At 36.7% G+C, this 20,710-nt stretch overlaps 1 protein-coding gene across 1 annotated transcript in view; it reads right to left on the bottom strand.

Moving 5' to 3' along the window:
- The window catches only part of Pi3K92E (phosphatidylinositol 3-kinase 92E), a 251,963-nt gene that overhangs the window by 146,893 nt on the left and 84,360 nt on the right, over nucleotides 1-20,710 (bottom strand). The window contains exons 5-6 of the mRNA XM_090388098.1: nucleotides 16,383-16,452; nucleotides 2,517-2,698 (exon numbers count right to left, since the gene is read on the bottom strand). Coding sequence (XP_090244224.1) covers nucleotides 2,517-2,698; nucleotides 16,383-16,452 — 252 coding nt within the window. The remainder of the gene's footprint in view (nucleotides 1-2,516; nucleotides 2,699-16,382; nucleotides 16,453-20,710) is intronic.

Raw genomic sequence — 20,710 nt, 5'->3', positions numbered from 1 at the left:
GTAAAGAAGTCTTTGCTGTTTTACTCTGCATCTGTTGCCAAAGATTTCTCATAATCTGCCTTCGCTTGCCTGATCTCCTTTGTGACTTGATTACAGACCAGCTTATATCTACCATATTCTTCTGTGTCACCTGATAATTTATACACATCCCATGCATTTTTCTCCTCTGCCATGAGTTTCATTAGTTCATCTGCCATCCATTTGGGCTTAAATCCTGAACAGTATTTCTTAGTTGGTATGAAAAGCCTAGTAGCGTCTAAGATTACTTCCTTGAATGCATCCTATTTAGAATTTTCTATTGGTAACATCATCAGCTGGTCCCACAGTATAGAATTTAAAACCTGTCTGAGACCATCATAGTCACCTTTACGAAAGCAAAAACCCTTCCCTTTACACCTGATGGCAGTTACATCTTTAAGTAAATCCCACATCAGCACACTGTGATCACTGCCACCTAGTGGTGCCTTTATCTGCAGATTCTTAATGCATGAAGAATTACTGCTGATAATCAGATCAAGAGTATTACTCCCTCTAGTTGCCTCTCGAATGTGCTGCTGTAGAAAACAATCATCCAATAAATCCACAAAAGCCTTGCTAGTGTGCGTGTGACCAACCTTCAAGCTCCAGTCAATATCTGGGACGTTAAAATCTCCCATTATAAAACAATCTGATTTACTGGCCCAGTCTATTTCTCTGTACAGTTGTTCATTGTACTCATCAGAATCATTAGGCCTATAACACACTACTACTCTCAATTTTGCTTTCCCAATGCTTATGTCACACCAAACTGACTCAATATTACACTGCCCACCCATATCAGCTGGATCCACTTCCTTAGATTTTGTGTTTTTTAACTAACAGCATAACCCCTCCTCTATTCTTATCCTGTCTATCCTTTCTGTACACACTGTACTCTCCGGATTCCAATTCTGCATTCCTTATATCTGTGTGACACCACGTCTCTGATATCAAAACAATATCTGCCTTTGATATCTTGACCAGCACCTCAAATTCATCAAATTTATTTACTAAACTCCTAGCATCGGTGTACATGCAAGCATACATTCACCTGTTCTTACTCTTAGTTATTCCAACACAGCCCATGTATTTACTTGTTCCATGATAACTCCCAGCAGTCCTGGAAATCCCCAGCACCTTGCTTTCCAGGCTGATTTCAATAGAAGCAGTGCAATAATCACTTTCACCTCTACCTGCAGCTACTGTTAATCTATTAGTCTGCGAATCCCCCCAAGCTAGCAGTTTTCCTACCCACCTAACACTGCCTCGATAGCATCAGAAAATTTTCTCTCACCTTTTCTATTTAAACGTATCCATCCCTGTAGAAGCAGTCTCTCCTGTTAACAAACACAGACCACGCTGAGAAAAATTTTACCTCATGAGCTTTGTACAATCTCTCAGAGCCAAACGGATTGACAAGGCTCTCACATCATATACTCCCTCCTATCGTGTCTGGGCAGAATTGCAGACACTATCAAATTCAACCCTAACTTGCGACTTTTTCTCAACGTTGATCTGTACTCATTATGTAAGTCCACAGATTTCCTACTCTTAATGTCATTAGTGCTAACGTGTACAACAATATCACAATTTGTGCCTCAAAAGATGATATCTGCTCTACAACATCATCAACATTTGCCCCTAGCGGACATACCCTGGTCCTATTTCACCTATCCTTTTTTGCATAATATATTTCCCATCTTCCTGACAATAAATTAACCAACAATAACTACAAGCTCCTGTAGGACCAGCATATTCCGCCCTGAAGATTTTCGTTATGTTGCCTTATGCGCAAGAGTAACATTATTCTCTACTGCTTTGCACAAGGCTGTTACCCTCCTTTTCATCTTTCTCTAGCAGTGTTTTCTTGCATTTTACTCCATTTTCATTCCAAATTAACATTTCGTGTGTGTGTGTGTGTGTGTGTGTGTGTGTGTGTGTGTGTGTGTGTGTGTGTGTGTGTGTGTGTGTTTAAAACAGTGTAAATTTTTTCAGAAATATAGCTCTGAAAGAAAATTAAGCATTGCAGATTATGCAAAAAGACTACTTTATTTCCAAAAAGAAAATCTGTTAAGCATTTAACATTTTTAACCAGAGATGGGCAACATAGTATGATAAAAAAAAAAGTCTAATATTTAAAATATTTCATGTAATCAATATTTGAAAGATTAGCCTCACACATCTACTACTTCTTAAAGTTCTTTTTTAAACTGTGCTAATTCAATTAGTTTTATGTTAATGGCATCAGTTTTAAAATATCTTTAAAATAATTTTAAAAAAAAATACCTGTTTTCAAACAATAAAAAAAATCTTGAAAATCTTAAGGTTATGTTTTAAAATGAACATTTCAGAAATGAACTAACCACCCTCCAAGCAACTTTAACCGATAAGAATATTTGAATGGAAAAATAATTATGTTAATTAACATCTGAACCAAATGAGTGATTAAAGCTAAACAATAACATGCAAATACTTTTCAATTATGTTTTATGAAATACCTTAGAAGTATCTTCGCAGTTGAGCTTGTGCACTGCATTAACCCTAAATGTGAAATGCTGCAAAACTGTCCAAGCAGATACAGTATGCTGTTTTTTCCTGTCACGAGTCATAGTACCATTAATTGATTTGGTTCGTTTGATCTCAAAGGAGTCTAAGGTTTCATACACTGAACTTTCATCCACTATAAAAATATATTTGATTAATAAGTTATTAGTAGAATTGGCATAATATAAATTACAATAATAATAGCATCACTCAAGAAACTCAAATTTACAAAATGTTCAAAAATATCTCTTACACATGATCATTTAGTTTTTAAATAGTGTTTATCTTTTAGTTTTTTTTTAGCTTATAAATTTTGTCTCTTTAAAAAATTATTTATAAAATATTACCTATCTATCCATTATTCTTCAAACATGATGGAAAAGACATAGGTATAAATTCTGTTTTTTTTTTCTTCTCAGTGTATTCACTCTGAATTTCAATACATTTATTGTATTTAATCTGCATATAATTTATTTAATTAAAAAGAAATTCTTTAGGTTTTAGCTGAATAATTTCTTTTTGATTAAATAAATTACACAACTGTTTTTAGATCTTAGTTATCTTGAAAATGAGTTTTACAAAGATAAGAGTTGAGGTTTCTGAACAAATTATAGTCACTTGGGACCGCTTTAACTTTAAATCTGGGCTGTACTGGAATGTCTTAATTGTTCGGATCCACTTTCATAAATTTTATCTGTGCAACCCAGGCTTTTGTGCATTGTCATAGAGAAGTACAACTCAATGACCCATATTTCTTTGTCTTCCCCCCCCCCCAAATTGTAGCCTTGAATGTACTGTTATCATGGTTTTAGGTGCAAGTTAATCAATTAACAACAATCCCTTTGTGTCTGAAAAATTGAGACAAACATTTTTCCAGCTGATGGCTAGGTTTGAAACTCTTTCAGGATTGGTGATCCTTTGTGCTTCCACTGGATGCTTTCTAATGTGGATTCAGGATCATAAAAATATAACCAAGTTTCACCATCAGTCACTAAACAAGATAAAAATCTATGTGGATTAAGAAGAACTTTAATTCTCTTTTGATGAATCCACCCTCTGATGTTTGTCATGAATGGAAAGGTTTCTAGGAACAAACTACAATATTCCCACAGAAAACATTAAATACTTTTTCAAGTTCAGACATTTAATTTTTATATTTTCTAAAATATTTTTCATGGGAAATTTATTTCAGAATTAATTGCTTCAGATGGCTCTCCAGACCGTGGATCATCCTCAACTGACTCCCATCCTCTTTTTAACTCTGGCAACTATCTTGGAATAGTAGCACAATTGGGAGTGTATCCCCAAACATTCTAGTCATTCTTTCATCGATTTTTTTACTATTTTTTAACCTAGAAACATAAATAAATTTTAGACACTGCATAAAGCAGTCATACAGTTTTTTCATGTTATTTTATAAGACATTAAACTATCAAAATAACCTATTCTATACATTTATTAATGCATTTTATATACCATGTTCTCAGAACTTTCTGTTTAATTTATTCTTTAATTTAATTTCACTTCAAATCATTGATTTGACTGAAATGATATTTCAATTAAAATCAATGAATATCAAACATTTTTAGTTTATGGACCATGTGATTGGTTGGCAGTTTTCATTCAAACAGCACTTAGAATTCTTTAATCAGGCCCGATACTAGGGGTTCACAAGTGAGGAACTTGCTACAGGCACTGCACTACTACATATATATGCATGTTAAGATATGACATAAATTAGGTGCCATTACAAGGTTTTGCCTCAGGTGCCATAACCGCTAGCAGTCTTTAATTATTTATAAACAGACTACTGACCACAGAATGAATTAAAAATAACAATAATCATGTGTCTTTAAAATATTTAAAAAAAAAAAAACTTTTTGTAAAGGTAATACCGTAAAATTTGACGACAATGAACTTCTCAAGGGAGTATGAATCATTTAAATGATTGAAAATTCTTTCTAATGAATATTGCTGAAAATGAATTTTAAAGATCCCATTATTCATTCAAATAAGTTATATTGCACATTTCTAACAAACAGAGGTAGTTGATCTTTGCTTTATTTAAATTAAATATCAAATTTAAAAGTAATAAATAAATAAAACAATGCCAAAATACATTAGAGTAGTTTCGCAGCTAATTCTGAGAAGTCACTGGATGAGTATACTCCATTGGGATCTGAAGCTATCAAATCCCATCGAACTATATTCAGCCAATCTCAGGAAGTGAGAAATAGGGTGAGCAATGATGTTATTATTATCATTATTATCCATATAGCCTGAGACTTATGCTGCACCAGACAAAAAAAAAAAAAAAAAAAATTCCCGAGTTACCCTGAGAGAGAGAGAAGAAAGGAATCACCAAGAAAGAGAAGAATGATGATGTCCAGTTCAGGAACCCTGGGTTTGCCAAGCTCATACTCACCAGATGTGAGCCCCTGGAGTTAATGTGGAAGGATGCAGAATAATCCAGTGTTATTCTGGGGTCTTAAGCCCACAAAATATGCAAACCAGCCCACAAACACATTCTTGTACAAACATAATACACAAAAAACCATAAGAATTGGTGTATTGTGGCCTGCGTAGTCAAATGCATCAAAACTCTCAAGAACTAAGAATGACAAAATATATATTATAAAAGAAAATAAATTCATCATCCAAATCTGTCCCTGTAGTAGTACACATTCGTCCTTTTGGACTGTGAGAAAAATTAGTGGAACTAATGGAGAGTAAGACGATTTGTTAGTTCCAATTATTTTTCTTAAAGTTTCATTTTGAAGATTCTAATTTTTTGATCTCTCCTTTTATTTCTTGCCAACTCTCAACTCGACAGGTTAAAACAGTGGTTTTCAACCAGGGTGCCGCAACAGCATTCCAGGGGTGCCATGTAATTTGGGTTTAAGTTACTTAAGTTACTTATGTAATTTGGGTTTAAGTTAATTAAACTTTATTTTATTATTTTTTTAATTTAAAAGTTTATTTCATTATAAAAAGGTGTACAGTATCTTTTTAATTTTGTGGTGATCTATAATTGATGTTTACTTAGTACCTCTATATAAAGAATAAAATTATTATATACTCTATATATATAATTTGCATTATGAAATGTAATTTTTATAATTATATTATTGTAATAACTGTAAATATATATATGTTATATGATAGTTATTATCATATAACATATATATATATTTTTACTATTATATATATACAAATATCCTATTTTAATTTGAATTAATAAATCCTAAATTAAAATAGGATATATATACAAATATCCTATTTTAATTTAGCCCACACACAGAGAGAGACAGAGAGAGAGAGAGAGAGAGAGAGAGAAGAGAGAGAGAGAGAGAGAGAGAGAGAGAGAGAGAGAGAGAGAGAGAGAGAGAGAGAGAGAGAGAGAGAATCGGATCTAACAGGCAGAAAATTGAGTATATTAAAAAAAAAGGTTAGAAACCACTGGGTTAAAACAATTTTAAAAACAAATGCTGGACCTAATTCTATCTTTTAGCTATTTTCTCTTTTACTCAAAATGAATTTATTTAGTTGGCCTCTTACACTTCCTGCTTTAGTTTATTTCTGTGTAAAATCTAACAACATCAATGACTGTTCCTAGATAAGAAAATTACCAACTTATTCTAATTTTTTGGTTATTTAGCCCAAGGTTTCTCAAATTTATTTTCCGGCCTCAGAAACCTTTTGCACATATAAGTGTTCTGAAAAATCTTAATTTCTTGAAGAATGGTAATAATTAACAACAAATTAAAACCAATAATTAGTACAAATCAAATAAAAAGTCAATGATAAAAAAATTAACAGAACATTTGCAGAATCCTAAGGTTCCATGGAGCACATTTTGAAAACTGTCCTAGACGGTTTTGAACCTTAGATATTCATTAATCTGTATTAATATTTATATATTAAATTAAGACTAAATGCAACTGGGCATAATATTTTTAACAGTTATAATTATCCAAATAATATCGGTGTAAAAACACCATAGGCAACTCTTAAAGGAAAAACTACGATAGTAGTATAAAGAGCATCATTTCAACTGTATCTCATATTGTGCTCATCCTTCACAAGTTACTATGTATTGCACAACCTTGAATAAGTAACACTTCACTAATAGAGAAGACTATTGTTATTCATTCTCAGCGGGCACCACCCAGACAACACCATTTCAAGGCATATTGGCCTTTCATCGGTGGGTGGACAGACACCCTGGTATTGCAAACACGACAACCCAGTTATAAAGATAATCCCATAATATGAGAGATGCCAAAAGGTGTACGTGTTTAATGCGAGCAAAATTCTTTCTCTCACATTAAAAATGCCATGGAATTTCAAGCCCTAATAGAACCCAGTTTGAAAACATGATTTAGCCAAAAATCTAAATTTTTCTTGTCTCTTCCAACTTTCAAGTTTGTGTAATTAATTTTTATTCCACACTGTTCACAACCCTATCTAATTTATTCAGAGAATATTGCAACCTACTCAGAGGCAGACTGGGTCAAAAATTCTTACAGGGGAAAACTTGTAGCGGCCTCATACTAGTGTTTATGGCCAGTGCCTCTGAACCTACTCTTTAATAGCACAGTATCATTAGCATATAATAATGATCTAATTTTTGCATTCTCACTATAATCTTTGTTTGTAACTCAAATATTTTATTAAACGGTTCATGAAAATTATATAAAGGAGTAATAAGGTGTACTTCCTTCCTCACTCCAAATTTCACTTTAAACCAATTTCCAATACTTTATTATTGCACTAGATTTTATCATATTCTATTAAAAGATTATCCTTTCCTTCAAATTTCAGGAAAGGATATGGCATAAAGTAGTTTTCTAGGCACAATGCCCTATACTTTTACAAGATCAACAAATCCTAAACACAGGTTCTTGTTATGTTCCAATGATCAGTACTTGTTCAGGATTATGTCTTGAACAAGCTTCAGGGATGATCAGATAAGCATTGCAGGATCATCTAGACAAGACTTCAGTTATAGCTCGGACACAGCATTGGTTTGTTAAGGGGAAGTCTTCTCTGACCAATTTGATCAGATAGTTACTATGATGTGGTCACAAAGGAACTGGATGTAAAGAATAATTATGATATCATATATTTGGATCTTAGAAAGGCTTTTGATACTGTTGCACATGGAAGACTGCTGCATAAATTGGAGCAGTGTGGCATTGGAGTCAAATTGCTGCTATGGATAAGGGATGGTTGAGTGGGAGAAGACAGAGAGTGGTAATCAATGGACACTGCTCATCGTAGACTAATGTTATTAGTGGAGTCCCTCAGGGTTCGGTCCATTGTTGTTTTCTGTATTTATAAATGATATTGATGATGGTATATCAGGCTTAATGTCCACGTTTGCAGACGATATGAAGGTCGACAGGGTTGTTAATGACACTACGCTGCTAAAACAGGATCTAGAAAAGTTGAGCAAGTGGGCTGAGAGGTGGCAACTGAAGTTAACATTGACAAATGTAAAGTACTGAATATGGGAAGCAGTAACCCCAGAGTAACGTATCAACTGTGTGGTACTACACTGATGGTGGTAGAGAACAAAAAGGACCTTGGGGTAATTGTGCAGTCAGATGTGAAGTTTTCTGAGCAGTACAGACAGTCTACAAGAGTCATGGAGTCTTGGAGAAGACTCATTGACAAGACTCATGGAGTCTTGTCAATGATATACAGGAATTTTTATAGCAGGGATAAGAGGTAATTATCCCCCTTGTATAAGGCAATGGTCAGGCCACACCTTGAGTACTGTATACAGGTCTGGAGGCCTCATTTTAAGAAGGATATAGAGCTGCTGGAACGAGTACAGAGAAGAGCAACAAGATTAGTGAATGGAACAAAGGGTTGCTCTTACGAAGAAAGGCTTAAGTTTTGCAAACTACAGTGTCTGGAGACTAGGCACCTGCGAGGTGATCTGATTGAGGTGTATAAAGCCTTGAATGGTTTGAGCATTCTCAATGCTGATGGGATTCTTCCTCTTGCTCAGAAGAATCACCTGAGAGGGCATAAATTCAAATTGAGGAAAGACAGTTAGCATTAGCATTAGCATTAGAAGAGGCATTTGATGCAAGAAAGCAAGCTTATGCAGGCATCAGCCAAAAAAAAAAAAAAAACCCACTTCCACTTCACCCCTCTGTTCGTTCAAAATACCTGTCCAGCTGAGCCTTAAACTTATTTAGGCTATCAACCTCCACCACAAGGGATGGCAGTCTGTTCCACCAACCAACCACCCGCTGGCTAAAGGCAAATTTCCGCACGTCTATCCTACATCTGTCTTTCCTCAATTTGAATTTATGCCCTCTCAGGTGATTATTCTGAGCTAGAGGAAGAATCCCATCAGCATTGAGCATGCTCAAACCATTCAAGGCTTTATACACCTCTATCAGATCACCTCGCTAGGTGCCTAGTCTCCAGACACTGTAATTTGCAAAACTTAAGCCTTGCTTCGTAAGAGCACCCCTTTGTTCCATTCACTAATCTTGTTGCCCTTCTCTGTACTCGTTCCAGCAGCTCTACATTCTTCTTGAAATGAGGCCTCCAGACCTGTATACAGTACTCTAGGTGGTGGCCTGACCATTGCCTTGTACAATGGAATAATCATAATCAGTTGTAGGATAAATGTGCGGAACTTTGCCTTTAGCCAGTGGGTGGTTGATTGCTGGAACAAACTTCCATCTGTTGTTGTAGAAGTTGATAGCTTAAATAGATTCAAGCAAAACTAGACAAACATTTGGAGTGAGTGGATGGGTGAAATGAGAAGGGTGTGTTTTTTTTTTTTTTTCTGGCTGATGCTGTATAAGCTTGCTTTCTTGCATCATGTGACTTTGCTATTGCTAATGATAAAGCGGTAAGTAGATTTTAATGTCAAAAATTGAAGTCTTATACCAGAAAAATAACACCCCCAAAAACATATACTCAGAGGGTTGAATTAAAAACAGCAGAGAAAGGGATTTGGGAATTATGATCTGGACAGATACGATGTTCTCTGTGCAGCACAAACAGGCAGACAGCAAGGAGGATCCTGTCGATGATTTATCAAACAACTGCTTGTTCAATCATCAAGAGCAATCAACCTTAGATGGAGGCCAACAGGAGACCAAATGACCATATGGCTTGTGAACAGTACTTGCCTTCCCCTTCCCAAGTTAGTTACTGTTATTGTTAGCTGATGTGTAAACTTTAGTAACTGTTGGCCATGCCCACTGCTGCAGGCCCTCAAATTAGATATGGATTTACAACAAAAACAATCTGGCTAAGTACAATAAGAGGGAAATGATATTCACCGAGATAAAGTCTGTAGCATGCTGTGGCAGCAAGACAGAGCATTTTGGTAGTTGGCTTTTAGTACCGCCTACTCAGTGACATTAGTTTTTCACTTCAAGCATATCATGTAACCTTACTGTCAATCACTGCGTATCTTAACATGTATCCTTCCTATCAATTGTTATATTAAACAAACTAACTTAAAGTGGTATCATATATTAAAGAGGTACATGTCATGTTATGAGACTATTCAGGAGGGATTATAGAGGGAAAAAAAGTGCTATAGTGTGCTATAGGCCTAATGACTCTGATGAGTATAATAAGATATTGTACAGGGAAATAGAGTGGGCCAGTAAATCAGAGAGTCTTATAATGGGGGACTTTAATCTCCCAGATATTGACTGGAATTTGTGGGTTGGTCACTCGCACACTAGCAAGGCTTTTGTGGATTTATTGGATGACTGTTTTCTACATCAGCATGTTCGTGAGGCAACAAGAGGGAGCAATACTCTTGATCTGATTATCAGTAGTGATTCTTCATGCATTAAGAACCTGCAGATAAATGAACCACTAGGTGGCAGTGATCACAGTGTGTTGAAGTGGGATTTACTCAAGGAGGTAACTACCATCAGAGGTAAAGGGAAGGGTTTTTGTTTTCGTAAAGGCGACTATGATGGTCTGAGACAGTATTTAAATTCTATACAGTGGGACCAACTGATGATGTTACCAACAGCAAACTCAAAATGGGAAGCATTCAAGGAACTAATCTTGGAGGCTACCAGGCTTTACATACCAACTAAGAAATATTGTTCAAGGTTTAGGCCTAAATGGTTGTCAGATGAACTAATGAGACATGTGGCAGAGAAGAAAAATGCATGGGATACATACAAATTAATGGGTGACATGGAAGCCTATGATAGATATAAGTTGGTCTGTAACCAAGTCACAAAGGAGATTAGGCAGGCAAAGGCAGACTATGAAAAATCCTTGGCAAAGGATGCAAAGAAAAACAGAAAAGAGTTCTTTACATACTTGAACTCGAAAAGGAAAGGGATGAATCAGATTGGTCCACTGGATATTGATGGTTCAACAGTTGAGGATCCTGCTCAGGTGGCTAACAATCTAAACGAGTATTTTGCATCTAAATTCACGCATGAGGAGTTATATAGGAAGGAGAATGATGTAGGTAAAGTAAACATTGGCAGTGAGCTGGATGATTTTGTAATAACTGAGAGGAAAGTGGAGGAGAGATTGTTGAGGATAAACATAAAAAAGGCACCTGGGGTGGATGGGATCTATCCAGTTATATTAAAGGAGGCAGCAAAGGAAGTATGCAAACCCCTAGCCATAATTATGAGAGCTTCTTTGGACTCAGGGGAGGTACCCATAGACTGGAGATGTGCAAATGTAACCCCAATTCACAAAGGAGGATCAAAGGCTGACACAAGTAATTATAGACCTGTTAGTTTAACTTCTGTTCCAGGTAAATTAATGGAGGCACTGGTTAAAGAAGCACTGCAGGATCATCTAGACAAGAATTCAGTTATAGCTCAGACGCAGCATGGTTTTGTTAAGGGCAGGTCTTGCCTGACCAATTTGATTGGATACTATGATGTAGTCACAAAAGAACTGGATGCAGGGAATAACTTTGATATTATATATTTGGATCTTAGAAAGGCTTTTGATACTGTTGCACATGGAAGACTGCTGCACAAATTGGAGCAGTGTGGCATTGGAGGCAAATTGCTGCTATGGATAAGGGGATGGTTGAGTGGCAGAAGACAGAGAGTGGTAATCAATGGACACTGCTCAACGTGGACTAATGTTATTAGTGGAGTTCCTCAAGGTTCAGTGTTGGGTCCGTTGTTGTTTTCGGTGTTTATGAATGATATTGATGATGGGATATCAAGTTTAATGTCCAAGTTTGCAGATGATACAAAGGTTGGCAGGGTCGTTAAGGACAATACTGACGCTATGCTGCTGCAACAGGATCTGGAAAGGTTGAACAGATGGGCTGAGAGGTGGCAAATGAGGTTTAACATCGACAAATGTAAAGTGCTGCATATGGGAAACAGTAACCCCAGAGCAACGTATCAACTCTGCGGTACTACACTGACAGTGGTGGAGAATGAAAAGGACCTGGGCGTAATTGTGCAGGCAGATATGAAGTTCTCTGAGCAGTGCAGACGAGCTGCAAGAGTAGCTCATGGTGTCTTGTCAATGATATACAGGAATTTTTCTAGCAGGGATAAGGAGGTGATTATTCCCTTGTATAAGGCAATGGTAAGGCCACATCTTGAGTACTGTATACAGGTCTGGAGGCCTCATTTCAAGAAGGATGTAGAGCTGCTGGAACGGGTACAGAGAAGGGCAACAAGATTAGTAAATGGAACAAAGGGTTGCTCTTACGAAGAAAGGCTTAAGTTTTGCAAATTACAGAGTTTGGAGACTAGGCACCGGCGAGGTGATCTGATAGAGGTGTATAAGGCTTTGAATGGTTTGAGCATGCTCAATGCCAATGGGATTCTTCATCTTTCTCAGAATAATCACCTCAGAGGGCATAAATTCAAATTGAGGAAGGACGGATGTCGGATAGATGTGCGGAAATTTGCCTTTGGCCAGCGGGTGGTTGGTTGGTGGAACCGACTTCCATCACTTGTTGTTGAAGTTGATAGCCTAAACAAATTTAAAGCTCAACTGGACAGGTATTTCGAACGAACGGAGGGGTGAAATGGGAGTGGTTTTTTTTTTTTTTTTTTTTTGGCTGATGCTGAATAAGCTTGCTTTCTTGCATCATATGCCTCTGCTAATGCTAATGCTAAAACAGGTTTTTTACCTTTTGTGCTGAGTGTTTGAGTTAATCCTTAGTATACGGTACACTTCTTTGGGTTAGTGTGTTTATTCCATTTTTCACTTGAATCCTTCCAGAAGTGACATAACATAACCTAATCTTTTTTTTTTTGACTAGTTGAAAATGAATAGTAAAAAAAAAAAAAAAAAGCAGAAGAGATCACTTTATGTTATGCCACTATTCAGGAGGGATTCAAGCAAAAAAAATGAAATAAACACACTAACCTAAAGGGAGGGGAGTTCTGTATGCAAAGTCACATATTTCTTCAAAAAGATTGATAGGAAATGTCATGTGATACGGTTGAATTGACATGCAGATGACACTGAGTAGGCGGTACTAACAATTCACCATACAGAAGTTTGCAGTTTCTACAGTGAATGTATCAGCAGAAAGGATAGACTGGATAGGAAGAGAGGAGGGGTTATGCTATTAGTTAAGACATACATAAAATCCAAGGAAGTGAAGCCAGTGGACATCGCTGGACAGTGCAGTGACGAGTCAGTTTGGTGTGACATAAGCACTGGGAGATCAAAATTGAGAGTAGGAGTGTGCTATAGGCCTAATGACTCTGATGAGTACAATAAGAAACTGTACAGGGAAATAGAGTGGGCCAGTAAATCAGAGAGTCTTATAATGGGAGATTTTAATTTCCCAGATATTGACTGGAATTTGGGGGCTGGTCACTCACACACTAGCAAGGCTTTTGTGGATTTATTGGATGATTGTTTTCTACATCAGCATGTTCGGGAGGCAACTAGAGGGAGGAATACTCTTGATTTGATTATCAGCAGTCATTCTCCATGCATTAAGAATCTGCAGATAAATGAACCACTAGGTGGCAGTGATCACAGTGTGCTGAAGTGGGATTTACTCAAAGAGGTAACTACCATTAGGGGTAAAGGGAAGGGTTATTGCTTTCGTAAAGGCGACCATGATGGACTGAGAAAGTATTTAAATTCTATACAGTGGGACCAACTGATGATGTTACCAACAGCAAATTCAAAATGGGAAGCATTCAAAGAACTTATCTTGGAAGCTACTAGGCTTTACATACCAACTAAGAAATATTGTTCAAGGTTTAGGCCAAAATGGATGTCAGATGAACTAATGAGACATGTGGCAGAGAAGAAAAATGCATGGGATACATACAAATTAATGGGTGACATGGAAGCCTATGATAGATATAAGTTGGTCTGTAACCAAGTCACAAAGGAGATTAGGCAGGCAAAGGCAGACTACGAAAAATCCTTGGCAAAGAATGCAAAGAAAAACAGAAAAGAGTTCTTTACATATTTAAACTCAAGAAGGAAAGGTATGAATCAGATTGGTCCACTGGATATTGATGGTTCAACTGTTGATGATCCTGCTCAGGTAGCTAACAAACTAAATGAATATTTTGCATCGACATTCACACATCAGGAGTTATTTAGCAAGGGGAAAGCCAGAGGTGTATTCAACTCTAGCAGTAAGCTAGAGAATCTTGTAATAATTGAGAGTAAAGTGGAGGAGAAATTGTTGAAGATAAACACAAGAAAGGCACCTGGGGTGGATGGGATCTATCCAGTTATATTAAAGGAGGCAGCAGAGGAAGTAAGCAAACCCTTAGCCATAATTATGAGAGCTTCCTTGGACTCAGGGGAGGTACCCACAGACTCGAGATGTGCAAATGTGACCCCAATTCACAAAGGAGGATCAAAGGCTGACACAAATAATTATAGACCTGTGAGTTTAACTTCTGTTCCAGGAAAATTAATGGAGGCACTAGTTAAAGAGGCACTGCAGGATCATTTGAACAAGACTTCAGTTATAGCTCGGACACAGCATGGTTTTGTTAAGGGGAAGTCTTGCCTGACCAATTTGATTGGATACTATGATGCAGTCACAAAGGAACTGGATGCAGGGAATAACTTTGACATTATATACTTGGATCTTAGAAAGGCTTTTGATACTGTTGCACATGGAAGACTCCTGCACAAATTGGAGCTGTGTGAGACTGGAGGCAAACTGCTGTGGATAAAGGGGTGGCTGAGGGGGAGAAGACAGAGAGTGGTAATCAATGGACACTGCTCGTCATGGACTAATGTTAATAGTGGAGTCCCTCAGGGCTCAGTGTTGGGTCCATTATTGTTTTCTGTATTCATAAATGATATTGATGATGGTATATCAAGCTTAATGTCAAAGTTTGCAGACGATACAAAGGTAGGCAGGGTTGTCAAGGACACTACTGACACTATGCTGCTGCAACAGGATCTGGAAAGGTTGAGCAGATGGGCTGAGAGGTGGCAAATGAAGTTTAACATTGACAAATGTAAAGTACTACACATGGGAAACAACAACCCCAGAGCAACGTATCAACTCTGTGGTACTACACTGACAGTGGTAGAGAATGAAAGGGACCTGGGGGTGGTTGTGCAGGCAGATATGAAGTTCTCTGAGCAGTGCAGACGGGTTGCAAGAGTAGCTCATGGTGTATTGTCAATGATATATAGGAATTTTTCTAGCAGGGATAAGGAGGTGATTATTCCCTTGTATAAGGCAATGGTCAGGCCACACCTAGAGTACTGTATACAGGTCTGGAGGCCTCATTTCAAGAAGGATGTAGAGCTGCTGGAACGAGTACAGAGAAGTGCAACAAGATTAGTGAATGGAACAAAGGAGTGCTCTTACGAAGAAAGGCTTAAGTTTTGCAAATTACAGTGTCTGGAGACTAGGCACCAAGCGAGGTGATCTGATAGAGGTGTATAAAGCCTTGAATGGTTTAAGCATGCTCAATGCTGATGGGATTCTTCCTCTCGCTCAGAATAATCACCTGAGAGGGCATAAATTCAAATTGAGGAAAGACAGATGTAGGATAGACGTGCAGAAATTTGCCTTTAGCCAGAGGTTGGTTGGTGGAACGGACTTCCATCCCTTGTCGTGGAAGTTGATAGCCTAAATAAGTTTAAGGCTCAGCTGGACACGTATTTTGAACAAACAGAGGGGTGAAGTAGTGGTTTTTTTTTTGGCTGATGCTGCATAAGCTTGCTTTCTTGCATCAAATGCCTCTACTAATGCTAATGCTAATTTCATTTTTCTCTAATTGTACTCGGCTAACAATCTTTTATTCAGTAAAATGTCACTATCTCTTCATTATCATAATCTGTCTTCATATCTAAGTTGTTTTATAATGGGCATACCAGTTTGTAAATCAACAAATCTTCAGTGTTTGCTTGGTTACAGCCAGAACCTGTAGTTTCTAGGGATTTTATATCCAAGTTTGAATGAACTACTTATTGTTATACTGTTTGTGACTGTCATATCCACAAGGCTGCACATGACATCTACTAACCAGCTCATCTAGTTAGCAGAGGTTATGAAATGTTAAAAATAGTAGGCTATTCAATGGGTCCTGAGTTTCCTTTTACCTATCTGAATAAAAATATCTATTCTTTACCTGTGAAAGAGCCTATAAGTATGGATCCACTATGCTTCCTAAATTATTTCTTCCCTGCTGCTTTTTCATACCCTTGGGTGTTGCAACACCACTATTATATAATTAAATAATTAAAATAATAATAATAATATAATCATATAATTAAAAATCATTGCAAAAATAGTGAATAAAAAAATCTTTTCAAAGCCAAATAAAAATTAATATAACTGAGTAAATAAAAATATATGCATTAAAGCTTACATTGGATATTAGAAATGGAAATAAGAACCAGTTCTGGTATTTTGTCTGCAGCAATCATTTGCCTTATATACTGAAAGAAAAATAATGTTTAATGAAACCAGTGGAAATGAAATCCAGTACACAATTCTTATTAATATAACAATATCAAAAACCATTTTTAAATCAGTTCAGTTCCAAAGTATTTTATATAAAATGTTAATTTTCTATAAAAATAATCAAGTTGTTCAGCAGTACAGACTTTCAGAATAATGACACCCTTGGGGATTCAAGGAGCCATTATTTCAATTTTTCTGTTATCTAGAAAGTTTTATTTTTAATATATTTAATGCAGAAATAATGAGAAGGAATGCAATTTTATTAAATGCACATAAAAAAACATAAACAGGTTGACGATCCGATGTTATATTCTAACATCGTAAGTAGAAGTGTATTAATGCCATTAATACACTTCTACTTACGCCCCATTCTACTTTCTTTATTTATCAAGTTTGTCACGAAGCTTTAATGTTGTTCTTTTCTTCTCTGTATGAGGTTTATTAACTTAGTGAGGCATTTTTAATTTAAAATAAATGTAAAACAGTGGCATAATCTGTGATATCAGTACAGAATTCACTTTCAAAATGGCAAACTAAAACAAATGCAGTAATCACACGACTTACATTATCTTTTTTTTTTTGGCACTGCAGGACACCTGCACTGTATGTAAACATCTGATCTCAATGTGCCATTATTTCAAAAGTCTACTGTATTATTCCTGAGCATCTCCAAAAAGTCTGTAGAAAGGTCCTTTACTGTTGTAAAATATGATGAAAAAGAATTCAAGACAGATGAATAAACCTACCTTAATTTTAATATCTGTTACCAATGTCTGCAAGTGCACTCTCCTTTGAAATGTATACACTTGTCATCAACAAACCAACTTCTTGATAAATCTCTGAGAGAGTGGTCATTGTGGCCACAGATTCTCAACCTTCTTTAATGTGCCTGTGCCATTTGGATATCACAGTTTTCTTCAAATGCTTGTCTCCATAAACCTCTGACTCTGTTGTACTTATACCATGTTGAACACAAAAGCAAATAAGACAATGCTCACTCTTTATATACCCTCCCTTCACCTACCAACAGTTCACCAAATATTGAATGGTTGTATGACAGCAGTGCCTTTACAGGGCTTAGAGGGGGAACAGGCATTCTGTGTGTTATCAGACACTCAGTCTAAAACACTGATGGATCCAATATCTTTCTATTTTAGAAGATTCAGGAGAAGTCTGGATGGCCTTTCTCCCTAAAATCCACTCATGCACACCTTCTCACTGGTAAGCCCTATTACATTACTTTGGTGGCAACAAACATGTAGAGTGGTTCTCTTCAAGACGCCTGATCAGCGTGAAGAAGAAAAGACCAAACCCTCCAGCACTTTATGACAACACAAAACAAATGGCCCTCAGTCACCAGCAGCTGTCACTCTCCCTCTTATGGCAGTGAGAGGATCAGAGTGGAATCAGAGGGTGCTAAGAATCTCTGAGTACAACCAGGCTGCCATGCACAGAAACTGAACTTGTCCTGTTATAATGTAAGATTGATCATCGATGAAGAGAGGATATTAGAGCTGAAACAAAAAAAAAATTAGAAAATGTGAATATCACTGGCTTGGCTGAAACAAGAAGAAAAGAATCACTTATAAGTTTATCAAGTGTACACCAATGGAATCAATCTGTTTATCTGCTGTACACCAATGGAAACAGTGAAGGTGGAGTTGGCTTTTTGGTCCACAAAGATATAAAAAACAAAATTTCTACTCAGGATTTCTAAGAGGTACAAACTAAAGGTTATAATGATATATGCACCAACAGTAAGCCATGATGATGAAGAAATATACAATGAAATTGAGAGACTTCTAGATGAACAGAAAACTGACTACACCAGCATTATGGGGGACTTCAATGCTAAGGTTGGAAAGAGACAAAATAGCACAGAAAGGGAAACTATAGGAAATTTTTGGAATTGGTGAAGGAGGTGAAAAGCTTGTGGAATTTGCTGAATCTCGAGGAATGTCAGTAATGAACACTTTTTTCAAGAAAAAGGTGAACAGAAAGTGGACACAGAAAAGCCTAAATGGATTAATAACTAATGAAATTGACTTCATTCTCACTAACAGAAGATATGTTGTGAACGACATTGCTGTCCTGAACAAGGTAAATGTTGGAAGTGATCACAGAATGGTAAGATGCACGCTTGATACATATATAAGAAAAGAAAAAACTGACTCGAGTAAATAATATGAAGGTCTTTGAGATAACAGAAGGGGAGAAAAGACAGTATGTACTGAAACTTAGGAACAAGTTTGAGCTTCTGTAGACCTTTCAGGACAAAGATATGGATGAGGAATGCAACAACTTTCTAAAAGTGATAAAGTTGGAGAAACCTACAGGTAAAAAGAAATCCAAAGATGAAAAAATTAGTCAAGAAACACTTGTCATGATGAATTGAAGGCAACAAATGAAGAGCAAGATAAACACTGACAAAAACAAAATTGAGTATACTGAGTCATGCAAAGCCATTAGAGACTCAGAGAGCACATAAAAAGATTTAACAAACACAAGAAAAGTAGAACAAGTATTAAGGGAAAACAAAGGACTTAAATCAGCAGTCATGAGCAGTAATACAGAAAGACAAATGATACTGATTCTGAAGAATAGCAATGATGTGCTTATAAATAGCAGAGAAGGCATAATTCAAATAGCAGAAGACTACTATAAAGAGTTATATAAGGAGCAAGGGAATGATGCCAGCAGTGGGGAAGATGGATCACAAATTTGCAACACATACAACATACCCGATATCCTTCCTGATGAGGTAGAACATGTGTTGAAGAAAATGAAGAACAGAAAGCCCCGGGGACGGTTGAAGTTACTGTAGAGTTGTTAAAATTTTGGAGGAAGACATATGACACAGAAACTGGCAAGGCTTCACAAAATACATTAGGAAAGCCGTGACCCCTAAGGAGTGGAATAATGCAATCATAATTTTGCAGCATAAGGAAGGAGACAAATCAGAAATTGGAAATTATAGACCAATTAGCTTGTTATCCCACACCTACAAGTTGTTCACAAGGATCATCACTAATAGATTAGAAAGAATACTTGATGAGAATCAGCCGAAAGAGCAAGCTGACTTTAGGACAAGGTTCTCAACCATGGATGACCTTCAAGTAATATCTTGAAGGTCATCCAAGCTAATATCTTGAAGGTCATCACAGCTAATGGAGAAAGCAAATGAATATAAAACATAATTACACCTGGCATTTGTGGATTATAAAAAGGCATTTGAGTCCATACAGCATAAGGCAATGTTTCAGGCACTGGAAAAACAAGGCATAGACACCCCATACATTATGATTTTGAAGAAAATATATAATAATACTACCTCCTTTATTAGACTAGATAAAGACGGTAGCAAATTTAAAATTGAGAAAGGAGTTTGACAAGGAGACAATATCTCCGAAGTTGTTTACCACTGCCCTTGAGGAAGCTTTCAGAATATTGGACTAGTCACAGAAAGGAATCAATGTGAATGGAGAGTACCTAAACCATTTACGATTTGCAGATGACATTGTGATCATAAGCCATGATCCCGAAGAAACCTTAGTCAGTTATGCATAGTTAGTAAGGATTTTGGACTAAAGATGAATATGGCTAAAACAAAAGTAATATTGAACAAGTATGCCACAGAAAGGGATATAATCATTGAAGGAACAGTAATTGAAATGGTTGAGTCATATACTTATCTGGGACAAGTTATTAGCTGTAATAATGATAAATGGCTGGAAGTCAAGAGAAGAATAAATTTTGGATGGATAGCATTCAGGAAATATAGTCACATACTGAGGAGCAATATCCCAGTTTGTGTGAAACGTAAAATAATGAACCAACGTATACTCCCCACCATGACTTATGGATGTGAAACTTGGGTACTCACCAAAACAATGGAAGAGAAGCTGAAACTACACAGCGAAGAATGGAACAAATTATATTAGGAATCAGACTGTTGGATAAGAAAAGAAACACATGGATCAGGCAGCAAAAACAAGTAAAGGACATTCTTATCAAAACTAAAGAACTGAATGGACTTGGGCAGGACACACAGTTCGAAGACATGATGACAGATGGCCTAAGAAAATAACAGAATGGTACCCAAGAGGAAGGAGCTAAAAGGAAACCTGAAAGACCACAACAGAGATGGACAGAAAAATTCAAGAGATTGTGGGTAGTACATGGATGGCTATTGCACAAAAGAGAAGGAACTGGAAAGTTGCTGGAGAGGCCTTC

This window comes from Mastigoproctus giganteus, chromosome 13 (assembly GCF_048544385.1).
Source record: "Mastigoproctus giganteus isolate SK-2022 chromosome 13, ASM4854438v1, whole genome shotgun sequence".
Classification (NCBI taxonomy): domain Eukaryota; kingdom Metazoa; phylum Arthropoda; class Arachnida; order Uropygi; family Thelyphonidae; genus Mastigoproctus; species Mastigoproctus giganteus.
The sequence above is the reverse complement of the archived record's forward strand: the minus strand, read 5'-3'. Positions and strand labels throughout refer to the sequence as shown.